Source organism: Rhagoletis zephyria, unplaced genomic scaffold (assembly GCF_001687245.7).
Source record: "Rhagoletis zephyria isolate East Lansing unplaced genomic scaffold, Rhagoletis_zephyria_1.1 Rzeph_scaffold_01554, whole genome shotgun sequence".
NCBI classification, from domain to species: domain Eukaryota; kingdom Metazoa; phylum Arthropoda; class Insecta; order Diptera; family Tephritidae; genus Rhagoletis; species Rhagoletis zephyria.
The window spans coordinates 57098-79924 of record NW_016158638.1 but is presented as its reverse complement, the minus strand read 5'-3'; the positions used below and the strand labels follow the sequence as shown (position 1 = coordinate 79924).

Here is a 22827-nt window from a genome sequence, read left to right as displayed (position 1 = left end):
TTGTAACGCGAAAAAATACTGTTACTCCCAAAATTGAGCGTACGGCTCTTCTTTGTTAATATTCGCAATGTTTCACATGCTAAAAACTTGTTGTTAATATTGTATTAAAAATTGGCTTATATTCAAACTTCATTTAAATCCAAGAACGATACTGTGTACAAAAATTAAGAAAAATCTGCAAAGTCTTAATATGAATTTCTAAAAAGAATTCAGGCAGAAAAAGAATTATGCCGTTTTATAGCCCATTAAATTTTAGTATAACAGTGTGCAAATTTCAAATCTCTAAAAAATCGCGTTGATTTTTGAGATTTTTTTTGCTGACTGTCCTATTCTGAAAAATTTTTTATATGGAAAAAATGCGAAGGACAGTCAGCAAAAAAATTTTCAAAAATCAACGCGAATTTTTAGACATTTGAAATTTGCACATTATTAAACTCAACTTTAATGAGCTATAAAACTGCATACCTGAATTCTTTTGAAAATTCGTATTAAAAAGTTCGCGATTTTGCTGAAACTTTGCAGATTTTTCTTCATTTTTGTGAATAGTATCATTCTTGGATTTGAATGGGATTTGCCATATTTTAAAACAAAATTAACAAAAAAATTTTAGCATGTAAAATATTGTGAATATTAACAAAAAAGAGTCGTACACTCAATTTTGGGAGTAACTGTATATGTACATAGCACTTTAAGGTATATCTCTTGCTCAATCATATGCCGTTAGGTTTGCTCAAACATCTTTTTTTGCACAGAGAAATTTGAATTAAGGAGATGTGAAAATTTCAAACTAGTTGACAAATAAGATATTCGAGCAAACGCAACGTCATTTGAAAAGACAAGAGATATTCTTTAAAATGCTTTGTATAGCTTTTATAGAAACGAAACCGTCATTCTGTTAAGTAGCCTCGAAAAAACGCCATAGTCGCAGTTTTCGAAGTTTTAGCTTAGGATATTTAAAAAAGCTGATTTGATATAGCGATTCCGGGTTCAGATTCGAATTCAGCGACGCAAAATCTATCAATAATAGCTAGCCTTATCGCAGATAAAATTTTTATGTCGAACCGTATTTTTTTAGGATTCTCATTTTTCGATAAAGGTCTTTCGATTTTTATATGTAAAATATTGTTTTTTTTTTATCAAAAATCATAGTTCCTTTTGGACTTAAAATTTTTGTTAATATTAAAAGGGAAAATTATAAATTACTCTTTCCTTGGATTTGTCGAATTTATTCGGCATTTCATATGGCTGCTACTAAGATGTGACTGATTAACCCCCTTCCTATTTTTCATTTTGTATGTATCCTATTTTCTTTGGAAGTTTTTTTTAGTAGCATTTTAGAAATTAGTTGTAGCAAAATTAGTTTTTATAGTTTTTCTCGCGTTTTAGTGTTTTTAAAATCAAAACCAATGTTTTTTGTTTATATTTTACTGAAACCATACGGAAATAAAGCTGAATTCAACTTAGTGATTTTTAATTGTTTATTTGTGGTTTTAAGAATTGAGGTGCAATGTCAAATATATCCGGCAAGCTATAACTTTTGAACAATAAGATTTCTACAAAAAAACTTTTCCTGAAATAAAAACTTTTAGATTTATAGCTTACCGTGAAAGTTTTTCGATACGGAAAGGGTTAAAACAAATATCACCACTGAGATAAAATTTATTAATAAATTTGTTCGCGATTTTTTTCGAACAGTTATTGTATCGAGTTTTAAAGAGTATTTTTTGATAAAAAAGTAAATTAAAAAAAAAATCGGTAAACTAAGGATCATATAAAAGATGTAAGCGATATTTTTTTCAAAATTTTATTTATGATGCAGAAATGCATCTTGGTACTATAGGAACATTTCTGCATCAACAATAAAATTTTGAAAAAATGTCGCTTACATATTTTATGTGATCCTTAGTTTTCCGATTTTTTTTAAATTTACTTTTTTTTATCAAAAAAACTCTATACTTGGAATTTATTTTATTACTTATATTTTATTCTTATCGTATCGAAAAAAATATGGCATACAATTTGGTGTGAAAAGATAAAAAAATAAAGGCCGAATTTTTCGATTCGTAATTATTTAATTGTAAGAGAAGGTTCTAAATACTCAAAGACTCTGCTCGCCGAAAAAAGAGAGATAACGTTTATTTACTACTAGTAGTCCTTTTCCGACAAGGTAGGCTTACGATACGATTTGAAACGAATTTCCGTCAGGCAGTGCCAATTTTGCTTTGGAGAAAAACCGGTTTCGGCGTTGTGCCAGCTTCAGAATCATTTTTCGTTCTGACAAATACATAATACCTACAGATGCGATAAACTAATTAGCAACGAAATTCAAAATGATATTGTTTGCAAATTATGTTTATTTATTTATTTTTAATAATTTTCATATAAAATATAATTCAATCTTTAACAGAAACCACAATATTAAAAGTTTAAAAGCTTGCACAAATTGCAAAAAAATTAATCAAACTTCAAGCAATTGTCATCAAAATTTCAAAATTTTTAATTAGAATATTTTGAAAATTTTCCAGTATGCAGTTTTGTAGCCCATTCAGTTGTAGTATACGAAAGTGCAAGTTTCAAGTTGTTAAAAATTAACGTTGATTTTGAAGATTTTGTTTTGTGGAGGGTGTTGCTGATTTTTTCTTATAAACAAATTTTGATCATGCGCAACACCCTTCACAAAAAGAAATTCTAAAAAATCAATGGTAATTTTTAACGACTAGAAACTTGCACTTTATGAGACTACAATTTAGGTTGAAGTGGCTGTCAGTGACTACAATTTAATGGGCTACAAAACTGCATACCCGAAAATTTTCTAAATATTCTAATTAAAAATTTTGAAATTTTGATGACAATTGCTTGAAGTTTGATTCATTTTTTTTTTGCAATTTGTGCAAGCTTTTATACTTTTATTACTATGGTTTCTGTTATAGATTGAATTATATTTTAAATTAAAATTATTAAAAATAAATAAATAAACATAATTTGCAAACAATATCATTTTGAATTTCGTTGCTAATTAGTTGATAGCATCTGTATATGACCACTTAAAAAATAACTGCTTTTCGTGGTTAAGTCCAGCTTTTGGGGTGTTTATTTGGAGTTTTGAATACACAATTTTTTTTTAAACATTCGACTAAACTCTCAACTTGTACTCATCGACGTCCCAAGTTACCCGATTTTTAATTTTTTTTAATTTTTGTTACGTAGTATAATGCGCAGCTGCATAAAACACGAATATACATATACATACAACTAATACATATTGCCATATAGTAAATGAAATCAGGGAATATACTCACTCTCAAGTCTCCTATTAACGCAGTTACATATATACATACTTATACATACATACAAAAGAAAGTGAACCCACCAGCCTTCAAAAAAGCAAACAAACAAACAAAAAAAAAAAAAAACCGAAAAGAAGCCAAAGAACAAGCAAAATTACGAATATTAACTACAATCATATAATGATGATCCATATATGTATGAATTTATGTATATTTTTTGTAAATAATAATAATAATAAAATAAGAACCTATGTAAATATATGAGCGCACACATATGCAATACAAATATGTATGTATGTATGTAAGTTTATATTTATGAGCTAACTACAGAAGAAAGGCAATTAGTTACCGACTGCAACAATACACCGACATATTTACATATTTTTTAGTAGTTAGCCAATACAGAGATATAATAATACAACTAACACAACATTTTCCTATATATTACTCCTATACATATGTACATATGTATATTAGATCAAGTCAAACAAAAAAAAACAGTAAGGCGACCGGAACCTGACGCAAATTTTAGTGTTTGGTATATTTAGTAGTAATCCTGCTGAATATCCCCTCTCTACAAAAAATTCTAAGGGTGCCTCACCGATCGTTTATTTTTCCCATAGGAAGGAAAAAGTAACAAAATTATTTATTTTCTTTTGAGGTCAATATTATTTTCTACGATCAATCAAAACATCCCAAAACTGTAAGAATACATTCACTATACGCAATTCAGGGCTCAGATTGCTTAAATTTCTAAATATTTTTTTTTTTGTAAAGTCTAGTTTTGACCCAAAAGGGCAAGCTACACAAAAAAGGATAATTCAGGAATTTAAAAAATCTGAGCCCAAAATCGAACGTTTTGATTGTTCATTGAAAATTATATACACCTCAAAAGAGCAGAACTCATTTATCAAATACTAAAAATATGCGTTAGATTCTGGTCGCAATTTAATAATTTTTTTTTTATTGTTTTATTTAGACTTGGGTCTAATCTACATAGTACACATGTGTGCATATATGTGCGCTTATACAAATATACATATACATATATACACAATGATACAAACTATTTTTCAAAGAAAAAACAAAAAACAAACAACAACTGATATCTACATACATAGTAAAATATGGAGCTGTTAAAAATCTCCCTAAAACTGTTGCCGTTTTGTATAACAAAGAAGTGATCAATAAATTTAATACTAAAAAAAAAAAAAAATCGAGACAAATAAAAATAATGGCTAAAATATTTATGAATGCAAAAACAAAAAAAAACAAATCAAAACCAACAACAAAAACGTGTAAATTACGAATCGAATGCAATAATATATACATATATTTATTTATTTTTTAATTTTAAACGATTATGTGCTTTGTAATATTTTTTGTGTTTTTATATTTTTAGTTTTGAATCCACGCATTCTTTAATTTTAATTGTATTATTAAATATACACATTCATAAATCTGATTGAATGTTTGGTGTTCCAGTCCTGTCGAGTTGGTATGGTGATTTTTATGATTTTTGGTGAAGGTATTTGATGGTGTGCCGGCGATACCGGCAGGTATCGGTGCGGGCCGTGCTATAAGTTCAATAACCTACCTCTCTGAGTCTTAAGGCTGCAAAGTGGTGTGTTCAGAGCCTCGGTTGGGGAAAAGTATCGAGCTCTGTTTATGCATAGCTAGGGCTGCCACATGTCCCGGTTTTAGACTGTTCGTACCGGTGTCCCAGTCAAGCATTGAAATGTCCCGTGTTTCCCTTAAACTTCCAGGTTTTAAATTTAAAAGTTTAGCTTGCTTAATAGTTTTGGAATTTCAGTCTTGAAATTTGCTACTAATTTGAAAATGTAAAATATAACAACTTCAAATATTACAGCTTTTTGTTTAAGTTGATGATCGTGCCGATCTCTAATGACGAAGATCTAATGTATTTTATAGGGTAATGATTTCTCTTTAATTTATAAGTCTGTGGTGGCATACGATATGCCTTGTTCTCTACAACATCGGAAAAGCTGCCTATTTTTGAAAAATTAAAAAAAAACTCGCAATTTACTTTTTTATTAACTTAAATATTATCTTCCTTGTTTGTTGCTCTTGTGGCGTTAAATGTTACAATTTCAATGCCCCCTTTTTAGTGTTTCCTCGAAAGGGGCATGAATTTGTATGTAGATAGTATGTGTGTAGAAACGAGAATGCAGTTACGGTCAAATTATCGGAATAAAAGAAAAGTTCTAAAAAAAAAAAAATGATAAAAAATGTTTTGCTTGCCAAACGTTTGACGTGGATATTGATATCAAATACGGAACGGTCAAATGGACAGTATTTAAGTTGATGGCAGCTGTGTCCAGAGTAAAGCTTTGACGTTTTAAGAACAAAATTACTCGAATTAATTCCACTGTGCGATATTTTAAGTTTTTTTCCTGGGGAAGTGTTGGCACAAATTTTTCCTGAAAACAGTTAAAACTGATTTAAATGCAATTATTCACATTCAAAGGCCTTTCTAGCGGTTTTGAGGTTAATCTGAATTCGCAATTTACTTCTGCCAAAAACGGCGGCTGCATGCGCTTTGATTCACAAAGAACAGGGAGGGAACATAAAGGAAAAGTGCAAACAATGTTTCTAAACAATGTTTTTTGTAAGAACCCAGCAAAAAATCGGTAATCGCTTTTAGTGGTAACGTGTTCTAGAAGGCATAGCGTTATAATGCCTTCGAATTTTTTCGCTTCTTCTAGGCATTGTCGGTAATGCAAAGTAGAATGTCCTACAATATTTTATTTGTTTCGCTTCTTTGCTTCATTTCGGGGAATGCAAANGTTACTTTCTGTGGAAATTTGTCTCGCATAAAAATCATGTTTTGCTTTGTTCAATTTGCAGCGAAGTTGGAGTCAGTCAATGAAGTGAAGTACATGAGTGAGGAAGTACCATTTAAGCTTAATTAAATATGCATGTGTGTACATACCGATTTTTAAATAAAATCCAAATACATACATATGTTTGTATAAAAACAGATTTATAAAAATTTTAGTTAATTTTAATCTGTTAAGACATTTTCTGATTTCAATTTAATATAAATAAGTATGTACTTATGTAGGCATTCTACATTAGTTTCTCTGTAAAGCATTCTTTGTTCGCTTCTCTGGATTCTGTTTATCCATGCGTTCTCCCTTCGTTCGAAGGTAATGCTGCGGGTAAGGGCTTACCGCCAATGACATGCCCATGTTAAAATAATGCCTTCCTGAAGCGAAAGGGTAAGCGATTCCCATCGCCTAGCTCGTTTCCACTTTCGCTTCTGTGGTAATCGTGTTTTTTGCTGGGAAGGCGTACTCAGCAGTCATTTTTTGATAAAAATAAAGACCTGATTCAGATTCCTCGAGGCTCAAAACTCCCGAAAAGCCTTTGAATGTAGAAATAGTTGCATTTAAATAAATTTCAATTTTTTAAACAGGGACCGAAAACAAAAGGTATATCCGAAACTAATTGTCGTTCCCGTAGTTTTGTTCCCAAGAATGCTTCAAACCCAAAACCAATGAGAAACAAACTGTCGAGAACATTCTCAACGGGAATTATACTAGTAAGACCAAACCCTGGGTAACGCTCCCAAGACGCACAAAATGCGAACAAAAGAACAAACTGGGAACGAAAGTCTGAAGACATTTCTCTCGAACAACAATTTGGGAAAATATCATCTCTGAACTGTTCGCGAAGAATGGCAGCGAGAACAAAATTTTTCTAATAGCGCTGCATTAGTTTAAATATTAAAATTAAACAAACAAAATCTGAAAGGCAATTATGCAAATTAAGGGAACGAAAGACTTAAGACGCGAACTTTTCTTGCACAAAAAAATAAAAATGTATCCCTAAATGGACAGTTCACCTTACTGGTAAACGATTTGGAAGTAAAAATGATCTAGCTTTCCTCTGGCTTAGTATTAACAAAAATTGTTCTCACTGACGCGATTTTTCATCCCAAAACGAAGACCGGCCCCTTCCATTCCTAACGTTTTCATTCTGTTCTTTTTTGAGAACGTTCTTGAGAGTTACATTGGCTGCATTTCTTTATTCATTCTGAACGTTTGGAATAAACTTTTTTGTTTATTTATTCTTTAGAACGTTCCTGATGATATGTTGACGTATATTTCAAACGCATTCTGTTTATTCCGGCTGTGAAATTGGATTATCCGGAATGTATAAAGAAACGCAGCCATTATAATTTTATTTACATTATAATTTTTTTTATTTAATTATAGATTCAGTATAAATAAGTATTATGGTGTGCAACAATTGACAAAGAAAAACGCATAAAATCGCCGACTTGGGAAAAACTGAGATCTTACTTTTCTCTGTAGAATTGAGACTTTCTGGTTCTATCGATTCCCGAGCCGACTGCCGAACAGTCTTATTTATTCAGTGATCGTTATATAAGTAGCTTCTCAACACTAGCGGATCGAACGAATGCAGGTGAGTGTATGTATGTACATATATCTCAATGATCATATCCCCATTATACCCAGTGTCATGGCCGTGGCGGCTTCCCAAAATTCAATTCAGCCAAAAAAGCGTCGTCGAGTCAGTCTCCATAAAAAAATTTAGTTTTGATGATGTTCATTAAAAAATTTACTTAATAAGGAATACGATTTCGATGGTAACAAGGCGAATTCATATTAGGTGGTAGCGCTAGTACAAAAACAAAAACTACATTTGCGATTTGTTTTCGCTTTCGGTACACAAATGTCAAATTTCAGCTATTCTTCGCTCAAGGAGAAAGAGGGACAGAAAACTCCAACACTCTTACTTTCGCACCCACTCATAAGTAGTTTTGACATATGTGTACCGATGCGAATTAGAGCAGCTGTTCTAGCAACACTACCTTATATGAATTCGCCTTGGATGGTAAGTAAAAAATTTTTGGCGGTTTCTCTTCATGTCATTTTACTTTTTTAATGAAACATACAGTATCGGAATGACATGCATACATGCATGCGAGTAGCAAATATGTAATACCATAAATCGCTAAATTTCATTTGTGTCTAAATAGCACGGCAAAAATTATTAGAATTTCAAAAATGTAATAAAATGGTTTGCTAATTTCTATTATAAACGCCCTTTCTGCATGCCTTTTTAAATAATCATCCTCGCTGATGTGCAATCCTAGGGTTATGAATAAAAAAATTCCCGAGACTTGAATGTAGCTATCACCGTATATATGTACATAATATTCTGGAACACTATTCGCTCGAACATGAAGTTGACATCTACTATGATTATTTGATTACTCTGCTTGCGGATCCCCATGCTTTATAGCCACTTGATGGAAAAATGATTTGATAAAATGTAGCCAATATTTACACATGGGGATATATAATTTTTTAATACTTACCGGCTGACACAACGTATTCCAAACATTAAATTGTTAACCGCAACGTTAGAACAATAAGTATTAAAACTAGCATCACTGAAATAACAGTAACACGGAAAGCTATTAGGAGATCCATTTTAGGTTTCCAATTATGCTAACTTTTGCTGAAAGAACGTACGTTTGTTTTAAATCTGAATGTGTTTGTTATTCAATTTGACTGAAAATTATAAACAATTGGCAGGAATTGCTTGACGTATGTACATACATATGTACACAGCTCAGAATAAACTAGGTTATGCGTAGGTTCAGTGGATGGATGAGCAGAACACAATCGTATTCCAACGAAAAAAAAATTCCCAAAGCTGGACTAGTCCAAGACTAACTTACGTTCAGTGTTGAGTGGACCGGTTCTTTTCCAATGACACGCCGATGCTAAAAATGACAGTTGAAACCATTGGCAGGGGAATTATGCGGGACTATGTAGTGCTGGTAACAATAGGGTCTATCTGAGGGCTAACCTAGGGCGAGTCTGAATTGCTGCAGGGAGCTCAATTGAGTGTTTGATGCTCGTAATATTTTTCTGATCATTTGGAAGGCGCACTATTTTTTCACAAAGGTTGCGTTCAACTGCTGCAACTGCCTTTTGAACGTACCCATTGAGAAATCTAATCACTAAAAATAAAACAATGTCAATATAAATTTTTTGTCTGTTTTTATTTGCCTATTTTTGTGATGTTTGTTTTGTTTTAGGTTTTGGTTTTTTATTTTTTTTTTATATATGAACTATGTATTATGTTTTTAAAACATTTATGCTGGAAACATAATTTTTTCATATTTTCTAAGGTTTGGTTATCTACTCGTAAGTGTGGTGCATTTTTGTTTATAAATAATGTTCTATTTTTATTTTTTTTGAGTTTTATTTTTAATAAATACAACAGACCAAAGTCGCTACCCCACATGTGCAGGAATTTACATTTCAATCGTACGTATGTATGTATGTTTTTTGATGTATACATATGTATGTAAGTATGTATGTATGCATGTGCATACATATTAATTGCTCTCATTTGCATACAATATGTATGAATACAAATATTTTCTTATTTGGCTATACCTTTAGTTGTTTTTTTTTTATACATACATACGTACTTTTGTGCATATTGTTTAATTATATAGTATGTATGTTTGTATGTATTTTATGTTTGTTTAGTGTAAGTCTTATAATATAATATAATTTATATTAATTTACGTATAACAAAAGATTTACATAAGTACGTGCATCATCGTCACAACACTTTCGAGATTTTATACGTTATATTCCTATAAATTACTTATATGAATGTACATATTATGTATTCTCTTACATCTGTACGAGTATGTCTGTATGTAAGTTTATGTATATGTGAAAAGGGTTTTGGAGGCAAAGTGATGCAAGTTATTTACTAAATGAATATACGGTATCCACATTGGGCGTCTCCACGAAATGACATCGCATTCGACTAGAAAGTGTAAAGGCATATCTTTGGTCGAGATCGTTTGACTAAAAATTTGAGATGCGCAAATGACTCGTCAGGCTACGGTGTCCTAAGAGAACGTCTGTGATGATTTTTTAATTTATTTTTTGGGAGATTGACTAGAAATTGGTATTTTTGAAAACTAAATATATCCCAAAGTAAGCATTTTGCTTATTCTGAGCTCTTCTTTAATCATATATGGGCATTATGAGCGCTATGAGTATGACGTCAGGACAGGCTCTTGAAGCTTTGTTGTTTTGCCACCTCTGGATTTAGCGATCCAAGGAGTACTGGCCACAGATAGTTGTTCAGAAGATTGTTAGAGTAATACCCTTTGTTTTTGGCACCCAATGACAAACTGATACCTGGAGTCTCTTTTGAAAGAAAGTACGTCGCTAGATTTCATACAAAAGAACAATGGAGAAATCCAGACACTCTCTCGGGAAGCTCGATGAAAACTTTATATACCGACGGCTCAAGGGCTGAAAACGGCACTGAAGCTGAATGGCATCTGGATGGTAAATTCAGTTGCTTTACTGCTTTGGATGCTATGGATGCTATCGCAACGGGTTTTCAATCGTAAGTCTTTGCAATACTGAAAGTGGCAGACTGGATAATTGGCGAAGGGTGGTGCTGACATAAAATCAGGTTCTGCAGTGACAGCGTACCTGCTCTAAAGGCCTTGGAAGCCGCTCACACCTCTTCAAAGATAACCAAAACTTATGAGAGCCGTTGGTGCGGTAATGTTAACTTTAAAATAACCAAGTGCTTCCTAAAAAGGCCTGACAGGGTGGTAGCAAAATTGCTTCTCAGACAAAGAAGGAGTAATCTACGTGTCCTGATAGGACTGATTACAGAACACAATCCATGGAGACATAGGCATCATCGAAGATCCACTGCGTACGTCATGAGGATGAGGAAAGTACAGAACATTTTCTCTGCCGCTGTACGGTCTCCGATAGACTCGGATGGTACTACCGCCAGCAAACTGCAAAAATTCATAAAGAAGTCTGGTAAGTTTGCAGAAGAGCAATGAATTTCCACCCCACCTACGTATTGCTAGGTAGAGTCCAACTGGGGTTGTCGCCATCCCTCTATTCTATTGCTGTCCCATTTCCCTGTTTTCACTAGTAGCCTGGAAAATATACTAGATGAATGTTTTTACAATTATAATAACGGGTTTATTTTTCTCCATGACGTGTAGCGATGAAGTGACTTTTGACTGGCTATTACAAGGATGATAATTCTCTTACCCCACACAGACAGATTGCGTAAATTCCGGCCTGAAATATGCTCGGGCACTTTCCCATCGGTACCGATATCATAGGCCCTAGGGCCATAGATGCCTACCGCAATGTATACGAACACTCTTTGTAACTAATTTAGGGACGTCATTCCAATATTGGATTTTTTCTCAAATACTATTGTCCGGGTTGCATAATTTATGGGAAGTTTCCATGTTCCTGAATGAGTCATATTATCTTTGCGCTGCCAAAACTTCCTCTAGCGACATAAAGTGGGGTTAATATTTTGTAGAGGCATATGGGAATTCTCGGACTACAATCATAGAAGTTTGGTGTCCAGAATCAGTCCCAGTCACTTCACTTCGCCTGGTAACAGTAACTACAACTTCGTATTGGGTTATATTTCACCGACCCGAAAGGGCTCTCCTTCTCTTGAAAGGAATCGTTTTTAGTTGGGTTGGATTGAGTTGATGTTGAGCCCTATATTAGCTCTTCATACTTTTGTACGTTAGTTATACAAAGGTATTTTGAGCCTTCCTTTTCGGCATCCGTGTTTTGTTATCAACTGTATTCCACGTTTTAGTCAATTTCGGTTGCAATCGCTACGTTAATTTTCGTCGCCAAAACTCTCTAAAGAAAAGCAGCGAGGCCTAAAAGTATACAACATACAAAATTAAAAGCTGCAATATGCAATCAGTGGAATCTGGCAGTATGAGGGACCTGTGAGTAGGTGTTGCATGTTGTTAGGCGCGCCTGCTATTCTTTTAGAGATTTTTAACGATGAAAATTAATGATAGCGATTTTCAGAATCCCACAGCTGGTTCGACGTGGAACTGTTATACCATTACGTATAGTTGGGTGTACATTTCTTTTTTGTATTGTCTAGGCTATACTTCATATAAAATAAAACAAAAAAAAAGAAGAGAAGAAGAGAGAGATGATGATTTTCGTCAAATAAATTGCAAAAATGTATGCTGAAAAAATTAAGTGAAAAACTATAAAATTAGAAATCAATTATGCACTGATTTTTCTCAGTTTCTGAGTTGAATTTTAAACAAGATATTATAGGTATTCATCAAATTGAAGTGGCCTAGCAGTCTGGCAGAAGAGCAGATTACCTCCAGCCACGACTGTTGACAACACTTGCTTAATTTGGTGAATATCTATAATATTTCATCACTTCGTCTTCAATGGCCCTTTTACATATACGAGTACATTTTAATTTGCGTGTTTTAGTTTGTATTTAAATATGTGCCCTAAAGTAAAAGTATTAATGTATATGCATCTACTCTTAATTATAGCTACTTCTTATGTCTTAATTAAAGGTGTTTTTTCTTGGTTTTTTGGCCTTTTTTAATGGCGCCGTAAGGGGCCTGTCTTATTTCACTATACAATAGAATGTTAAAGTATCTTTCGTCAAAAATACATATATGTATTTAAATTTAAAATTCAAAATGATACCAAAATAGAACATTCATACTAATTTTTGAAAATCTTTAAATACAAATTTTAATAGAAACCGAATGTAGAACTACATACATATTGGCTGAAAAAATTAGAAAATTGAATAACATGAAAATTAAAAACTGCTTTTAAAATATTAAATTCTTTTGATATTTTTTTTATAAAAATATGGTTCATGTTAAAAAAAAACTATATAAATCATACTTTCAAACTTTATACAGAACTTATAAAAATTCCAAATTTTTTTATCTAAATTTCGAGCTTTTTACCGGAATTTTAGAAATTTTTGGGGGGGCTTACAAAATTCTAGTAAGACAAGTGCAAGTTTTTACCGGCTAAAAAATCGCATTTTTAATAATTTTTTTTGCTGACGGCATTTGGTTTTTTTTTTGCAACTAAATAGCGGAATTTAGTAAAACTGGCGTTCACTTTTTTTGTTTTTTCTTTTTCGCAAACGGTCTTGCCCATATTCTTTCACAAGAAATTCATGTTTATATGGAAAAAATTCCAAAACGCCGTCAACAAAAAAAATGCGATTTTTTAACCACTAAAAACTTGCTCCTATTTTACTAGAATTTCATAAGCCTTTTAACTGCATATACAAACAATTTCTAAAAATGCTGGTTAAAAAGCTCGAAATTTAGATACAAATTTGTGGGATTTTTCTTAAGTTCTGCACAAAATTTGAAAGCGTGATTTATCTAGTTTTTGTTAAAGCATGAACCATATTTTTATAAAAAAAAATATCAAAAAAATTTTAGCTTGAAAAACATTGTAAATATTAAAAGCTAAACACCATCCATCCATTTTTGACCGTCACTATAAGTTTATGAATTATAAATCCCATTAATGGCTAGAAAGAAAAAATTCCGCCCATAGTTCTGTGAAACTTCAGATACAACCAACGAGGTATCGGTACTCACTTTTTGTTTTTTTTTTTGGGGACGGTGTCCGCCATTTTTTCCATACAAAATAAATTCGAAAATCGTTTTATATGGGAGAGAAAAAGCCTAGCCCTGCTAACAAAAAAAAATAATATATATATATATCTATATATATATTTGCCAAAAATTTGCTCTTTCATTTAAAATTACCAAAAAATTTTCTAAAAATTCTGAAAAAAATGTACAATTTTTAAAATGCGGATTTATATGGTGTTTGTTGCTTCACCAGCTAGTCTCTTACAAACATATATTAAACATTAATTAAACTCAAGAAATATAGCCAAAACTGGTCAAGATAAGGCGAGTATATTATTTTTGCTACCGGCATATATGGCTTCTATAGAGTAAGATTCAAGCTTTAATTTAAACCTAAGTCTCTAGCACGTCAGGTTTCTAAGAAAAATAGGGGTAAAATATCAAAAAATACCAAAAAGCGCACAAAAATACATTGGAACCACTCTCATCTAGAAATAAAAGTGAAGTTTGTAGACCTGTATTCTGTAGCCCACTGGATATGTAGGTGGATGATATTTATTCTTCCCGAAAAAATTGTTTCATCTCTTGGCTAATTAATGACGGCCGGAGACTAGATAAACACATCCTACACCACACTGAAAACTATCTTCATATTCTTTTTCAATAACGGATGCAAAACAAAGGAATATGGCTTGGTCGAATATTCATGTTACTCATACGCCACCTATGCCGCGGCACAAAAGGACGAAATTCGGTGTATATTTATAAAGTAATAATTTAATTGATGCTATGATATCAGAAAACGGTGCAAATTTTTTGCAGGATATTAGCAGAGCAAATAATCAATTAAACGGAGTCTTCAATTTGCTGCTCTGTACAACCACTAGGAGCTGGAACTGCTGCAAAGGGCATCCCTAATTGGTATTAGTGGACTACTTCGCTCTACTCCAACGCTAGTTTTAAACGTGATGCTCGGCATCGTACCAGCAAAAATTGCATGCAAAGCTGCTGCGGTACGCTCTGCTATTAGGCTGCAGCATGCTGGATTCTCTCTCTCTCTTCGGAGTATGGGTACTGGGCTATTTTAGGAAAATTCAACTTTATATCGATAGTAAGGGGTCGGTGTGTACCGAGGATGGTTCTAAGAGCGTTATTCTCTTCACACATCCCGCAAAGTGAAATATGAGGGGAGCGGTTGGTGTGTCTCGGGAGCAAAGGACCGGTGAATATCTTCACGAATGGGTCGAAACTAGATGACACAGTTGGAGCAGGTGTTACACCTGTGAGGCGTATTCTGTGAGGAACTTCTATTGGATATTAAATTTAGGCTAACGGATTTCTGTAGCGTGTTGCAGGCAGAGGTAGCTGCTATTAAAGAAGCAGTAAATTGGTTGCGAACTTGTGAAATACTATTTGGAGAGTTAAATATCTACTCTGGCAGCCAAGCGGCGATCAGAGACCTGGGATCGCTGATGGCAAGATCAAAACTAGTCTGGGACTGCGTGACCTCTTTCTATCTCTCTATTGTCTCGGATTACTTCCACATCAGACTGATTTGGGTTCCAAGGCACAGCGCCAGTGCAGGAAACTGCTGTGCCGATGGACTGCGAAAGGTAAGTTATTGAGGTACCTGTGGCAACCTGCGGACTGCTTCTGGACAAATGGACTTTTAGTCGGCTCTGCGAACGCTGTTCGAAAAAATCGACATGCAAAGTTCCAAGGTATTTTTGGCTGGTAGTTGATTATGGGCGCTCTAGGACACTTCTACAGCTGGGCACTGCCCCATGGGAATTCATGCGGTAGGCTTAATATTTCTGAGCATCCGATGTGCGGCAATTGTATGGAGGACGATGGCTCTGGTTTAAGCATCTCGGGTCGTAAATACTTCATGGTCGCTCCAGAGAAATTCTCCAAAGTGGACATCAGCTGCTTGCGGAAATTCATAACCAGCACTCAGGGATTTTCTAAGTTTACTTGTTTACTTGTGTTACCGTTCCAGGTTAATCTTTTTTCTTTAAAGTGGTATGGACACACATTAAGTATCTAAGTGAGCCCCTTGGAGGGCTGCCACCTTGCCTAACCTAACTTAACCTAGAAACCCCAAATAAGGTTCTAAGTAAATGAATTTGCAATCTAATTTTAACTGAAGTATTTGCTTTAAATTCAATATCAACTATGGGAACTAAAATTTTATACTAATTCTGTATTTCTTGTAACAAGTTGCAATTCTTAACTTGCGATCTATGTATGTACATAAGTACATATATAGGCAACGCCATTGGTGTGGAATTCTTAAAACGTAGCTATGAATGTACGTACATATGTATGTATGTAAGTGTGAGCACATTTTCGTAACTTCGCTACATTTTACATTCTCGATTTTTGTTTTGTCTTTTTGCTATTATTTTCTTTAAATTTTTGATTGAAAATGGCTGAATAGTAAATTTTCTTTTATCTTACTTCTTTTTTAATGCATTTTAGTATTTATTTTACTCGTTTTTGTTTGTCATTCTTCCTAATACTACCTACATACTTTTTCATGCCATTTTAATTAAAAGGTACCTAATTTACAATAGTGTATTCTATGTTTTTTTTTTTGTTCCTATTTTAACCTTTTTTCGCTACAAACGGACATACTCGCGTACAGCATTACCGATACATAAGTTTATAGCTTAAACGTAAATTTGCATTATAAATATTCAATATATTTTCAAAATACCCAATCGATAGAAAAATTCGAATCTTTAAAATGAATAAATTTTTTAATTTAAGTATTAAATGTGTGTGGAACACTGCGGCTTGTTGTTGTGGAGTTCACATTTTGAGGGTAACCAAAAAAATTACGTGTGTACCCATATAAACTGATGACAGCTTTTGCAAACCTGATAAATTGATAAATCTATTTATTTCAGTGCCAGTAGTGGAAATTCGTTTTCCGTTACCATTTAAATTGTATCAAATAGGTATTTAAGGAAATTGATAATAAAATTCGTATACTAAATTCGAAGGTTAACAACCAACAAAACACTGATTGGGTATTTTGATTTTGGCACCACTATTGCTACGCGTTTAGAGTGCGCTTCATTCACTGTTTTTTATTTATAAAAAATTAACTTATATATAAGAACTAATTTTATAAATAAACTCTAAAAAGTTCGTAATTATACATAAAAAAATATTTTACAAATAACACTGTGCGTCAGAGACTTAGGACTGTCGTAAGTACTGAATAGAGTACAACTGGTTCATTGTTCAGGCCAAGGAGTAGATTTTTTTTTTAAATACATTTGGTAATTTAGTTAAATTAATAAAAAAAAAATTAAATTCTACCTAAGCTAAAATCAGATATAGAATTTAAACCAGTACTGTTTTAAAATTCTTTCATTCCACAAATGCAAGAATACGTACTTATCTACAAGTATTCTTATTGAGTTCTTACTTTTCTGTCGCACAGCGTAGTCATCGATCATTAATACTGGTTTAGTTAAAATGCAATCACGGAAATTAGTAGATAAGTATTTATCAAGATCAAAAGGCAGTGATTGTATCGTTTTCTTATCTTAATTTTGCTTATCTGCGTTCTCTCATTTCTAATTTCATTGTTTTTTTTTTCTTTGTGTATATTGTTTTTTATTTTTGGTTTGGTTGTTAGTTCTTGTTGTTGTCTCGTTTAATTGTTGTTGTTGTTGTATGTATTTTGAAAACAAGCGCTTAGAAAAATTCCTTATATTTCTATATTTATGTATATATGTATATATATGTAAGTATGTATGTATATCATTTAATTAGGGCACACAATACATATGTATATTGGGTCTCTCATGCATGCAGGATCGAGATAACGTATCCTTAACGTACATATGCCCCTTTCGTCCGTCCGTTCCGTAGTACTCTCGTTGGAGTATTTAATGTTAAAGCGACAGCAATACTTAGCAGCACTAAAATTCATCGGCAACATATCACACAGTCGTTTCCCGATCGACATGTATAAATTCGACCGGCTGTAGTCCGTGTCAAGAGGCTGGATCAATGAAGAGTGACTCCTTGTTGAAGTCCTTTTTGAGTGTACTACCATTTATGGTAATCTTTTGGCCGACAGTTTTTTTACGTTTCCTTAGTAAACCGAAAATACAGAATATGAGACAGGCGGTTATGGCTGCCGCTATGCAGCCGAGCGCAGCAAATACGCCGCCTGGCAGTTCGAGTAGTTTGCGCGCAGAGCCGCACTCCTGTTCAGATTCATCAAATCCAGATGGGCAGTTATTGTGGCCTGAAGAGATATTGTTTTTTTTTTTTGTTTTTTTTGAGAAGATAAGTATATGTTTTTTTTTTGGTTATTTATCAAGTGTATTTATTTAAATTATGCGCTATGCATGTGCATTAGAGTAGTTCACTTTTTGTATGTCTAGAAAATGGGGCACCTGCTTAGTTTTTGCCTTTTCATATTTGTACCAACTTACAATTTTCTACTGTGACTAATACAGGCTTCTCAATGACCTTGAAATGCGCTACTGGATCGCTGTGAAACTGGCAAAATTTTTTATGATTTTTATAAAAAGCTACTGTTGCCATAACAACTGAAGCTTGTGATATTTTTTTAAGATAATTTAAATTTGAAATGTTCTTAGGTTGTTTTAACAATTGTTTCATTAATATATGTACACAATACGTCTAGATTAAAATATGAGCATCATGAGCATCCTCTAAATTTATACTCAGAAATGTGAACTTTGGTACCTGCTCCTTATTCGGTCAGAGGAGAAGGTGCCCCAAACCCCGTCTCGAAAAAATGTTTTGGACCACTCTAATGTACATATTCAATGTGGTTTGGGGTTTACATACAGAATTTTAGTTTTACGTTATACAGTTTATATACAGAATTTTAGTTTTACGTTATACACAGGGCCGATTAAGAATGTGGGGGTCCCTTTTTGAGTTAAAAATTACATACAATTAATTGGAAAAATAATTATAATTTCATTTGTCGCTCATGTTGCATCTAGTATTAAACAACTGACAACGGCAGAACAGGGATGAAATATTTAGTACGAATATTTTGTCTTTTTAATCCGCCTTATTATTTCTGTCCGTAATTTCTCACTCCTCATAGCTATTATTTCCTCGCAGCTTGCTGAGGATGAATAATTCACTTGCCCTCGTCCCTTATTTCCGTAATCTTTGATATGTACGCGGGTCATTCTGAGCTATAATTTCCAGCAGCCTACGGAAATTTCCATTATTGTATTGTATTATATTATAAGCTAGGTTCCACAATATGTATTGATGGTGCTGATAAATCTTCTTAATACCTAGCGATCTTTTCTGTAATCTCTGAAAAATTATTTTTTTGTTTCATCATCACATGTGGGGGCCACGCAAATGTGGGGGCACTGGGTCGTGGCCCCATCGGTCGTGCTCTTAATCCAGTGCTGGTTAGACATATTTACAAAGTAGGGCAATGGAAGGATATGGATACGTAGCTCGTATAATGAAGTAATATTTCTATGAAATTTTAAAATTCCTGACTTTTCTCGGCAAAAAAAGCGATTTATTTATTAAAAAAGTCTCCTTTTAGCTCGATACATTTAGTCCAGTGTTTTTCCTATAATTTTATTCCTTTCAAATCATAGGTCTTTTAAGGTTTTCAAAGTAGTAATAACCTCTTCATTCGACCCATTGAGAGCTAAATCTGGTGGATGTGGAGTGCAGTAGTTTCATCCACGGTAACGAAACGGTGCAGATCTTCATTCGGATTGCGGCTGCAGATCGCCAAACACTCCTTTTGACACGGTTGCATTTAGGGTCGAGTGTGAGCAAGCGCGTCACTAGTCGCGCGGATAGCATTTTCATACCAAAATATTCATCCAAAATGTGATGAACCCACTTAGTTGAGATGCTCAGCCACTTCACAAATTTTCACCTCTTTAGGGCGACCTGAACGTTCGGAGTCACTTGTATTGGTACGACCACAACGGAACTCCGTAAACCGCTCTGTAACTATTGAAATTGATGGTGCAGAATCCCCTTAGTATTTATCAAACATTTTATTCATTTCGGTAATTAATTTTTTACGCAAAAACGAAACTGATTAAGCAATCAGCACACGATATTCACTTCGTTTCATTATCGTTAAACTTCACGAGGTTGTCTGCTTTTAATGGCTGTCAAATAAAAACTAATGGCGCGGCTTGCTCAAAATTTTATAGTAGTCTATCAATTGATGGGAGTTAATGCGTGGGAAGTTAAGTCACTGATTTTGCCGTTGAAGCCAAAATTTCTAAAAAAAATTCCGAAATTTAACCCTAAGCCTCTCAAAAACAAATAAAAATATATAAATAGAGGGGCCTAATAAGCCACGTAGATGAAACAAATACAAATATTTGTGGATGTGCACCTGGAATGTCTGGGTCGGTGCTTCTATCCAACTCGTGAATACCTTCGAGAAGTCCAAAGTTAACATAACTGCAGTGCAGTACTCTTTTGTTTGAGAACGGCTTTGATATCAATCCCAAATCAAACTTTGATACCAAGTGCAAGTGTTTATAAATGGGTTTGCTATCAAATTGCTCTCTATTTGATATCAAGCCTGAATGTTTACTGGGTACGAATATTTACACGCCGTTGATTGGAATCTCAGTGTGCTGTGACCAATACAACCTACGCCTGTCGGATATCCCGCTATTTCCGCCAATTACGTCGTTACAAGCTTTATTAACATTACTTATGAGGTGCTACTGACGATACTGATTGAAATACTGAAACCCTTAATGAACCAACTAATTGGGCCTTATCAATGTAGTAGCTTCAAGCACGAAAAATGTCAAATCCTGGAAAATATCTTAGAAAAGCAAAACGACTCACATCATTTTTGTGAGTCTTAGTGTACAGATATTAGGCAAGTTGGATTTCAAACAAGATAAATACATACAGGGGAGGTATTTTTACCGGAATTTAGTTTATTTGTACCTAGTTGATGGATCAGGAACGGAAAAACGATAGAATTTTTTCAGCAATAGACGCACGCATTTTCCGATTTTTTCGGAACATTTCGTACTTAATTTTTCGAAATCCTTCGGTATTTTTGAGGGATTTTTTTCTGCACCTTTCAGTACTTTTACGTAGGTAACTTTCAGGTAGAAAACCTAATAATAAACCTAAACTAACTTAAGTACAAATCACTTACCATCACACCATAGGGTCCCCGCTATACACGCATCCAGCTCGGGACATTTATATTCGCAATCGGATTCCTTCGGATAAAAGCCGATGTCGGTCAATGTGTCATTGCCAGCTGCAGCGCCACCCGTCATCACGCTGGCATTGGTTTGTATATCGAGCTGTTGAATTAAGGAATTTCGTGTGCGGTAGATTTCCAACCATGTGAAGGCAATGTCGCCGGGCTCTTTGAGTATCGGTTCCAGTACTAAGCTGACTGGCCTGCAATAAAAAATAAATAAAAAGACAATAACTAACTACATATTGAGCTCACTTTATCGAACTTACTTGTTGGTAAACAAAGGCTGTCCATTTGTCCAATCTTCTGAGAATATATGCAACGAAGTCGGTCTCGGTCCACTCTGTGCTGGACAAACAACGCGCATCACCTTCAAAGGTCGTCCCGCATATATGATCAACCGATTTTTGGTATGACAACGCATAGCATCCTCCGATGTCGGATCTATGGGCAAGTAAGAGCCCCACGTCTGCACGAATAGTGAATGCTCCAATGTCTGTGCCTCAATGCACCAAGAGAGACCTTCACAACTGGAGTCCTGTGACTTCATAGGATACTTAATTTCATCTTCACCACCAGCACCTTTCAGCTTAAGTCGCTTGCGGCATTCACTCACTCGCTTAAATTCGTATGAAGCGAAAAAGTAAACATCTGCAAAATCCTCCGAAATATTCAAACGTGTGACGGTGAATGATAGCTCCATGACACGCGAATTTGATATGAATGTTAGTGGCGCATTGCTGTAGAGCGTACTGGAGTTGTCACAGAAGCAACCCAATTGTATTTTCACATCACGAAAGGGTACATCGAAAAGTCGCAATTCAGTCAGGCGCCCCTCCGGGTCGAGTTGATTACAACGCGGACGCCCGGTGTGCAGATCAGAGTCAGTTGTACATGCAGTACCCTCACCGAATGTAACATTGTGTAACACTAGGCGGACGCGTTCAGATGTGCCGGCTTCGAAGCGATATAGGCACGTGAAATTCTTGGCTCCACCACGGCCGTAGAGGAAGACATTTCGTGGCACCTGTATGTTGCCTTTACGCTTGCGAAAAACGCGTGAACAGAGTAGTGGTACGGGATCTTCCCCTCTGCGTCCGGGCCAGGGTTCGCCGCCCTGTTCGGTGTCCACAAATTCATAATTCAGCGAAAATTGAGCCGGAAAGAGCGCGGTGCCGGTGTGAGTGTGAAACTCCAGTTTCTGTAAAGAGAGATTGGGGGTTTTTGGTTTAGCTGAATTGTTGGATTACTGTGCGATCTGTTTCGTTTGAGCGGCCCTTTTGTCGGAATATTTTTTGTTTATTTTTTTTTTAATGTATGTTACCGCATAACTTTGGACCGCGTTAACCGATTTAAATAATTCTATTTTTTTAAGGAAAGGATGTACCTGCGGAGTGGTCCCATACTCATTTGGTTTATATCCGGCCATTGGATCATGAAGAAATTACGGTACTCTTAAATTTTTATATGAGAATTGAAGGCGGTTTTGTTTTTTGCTTAAAAATTACTTGTTTGAGACAAAGGTTGTTTGTTATTCTTGGGAAGAAAAGTTAATTGATGTATTCAAGCGGAGAGTGGATCCAATACCCAATAAGATGAATAAAAATAACAATCGACCTGTGTTATTTTCAGACATTGGACCTGAAATTGTATACGACCCGAGTATGACCTTAAGACCACGCCCCTTTATTCGAAACTCCCAGGTCGTACGTGACTTTTCAACATCCTTATTAAGAACTGTTCTATTGGCTCCGATGATAGAACGCTATGTATTCCCTATCAGCACTACTTCAGGTGCAGAGACAAATACGAAC

The 22827-nt window shown here is 34.4% G+C and overlaps 1 protein-coding gene across 1 annotated transcript in view; it reads right to left on the bottom strand.

The window, feature by feature from the left end:
* Positions 1-17536: 17536 nt before the first annotated feature.
* Positions 17537-22827, bottom strand: part of LOC108364423 (uncharacterized) — a 38163-nt gene continuing 32872 nt past the window's right edge. Inside the window, exons 13-15 of the mRNA XM_017618091.1 lie at positions 21283-22214; positions 20963-21216; positions 17537-18049 (exon numbers count right to left, since the gene is read on the bottom strand). Of these exons, the coding sequence (XP_017473580.1) occupies positions 17793-18049; positions 20963-21216; positions 21283-22214 (1443 nt within the window). The 3' untranslated portion in view covers positions 17537-17792. The remainder of the gene's footprint in view (positions 18050-20962; positions 21217-21282; positions 22215-22827) is intronic.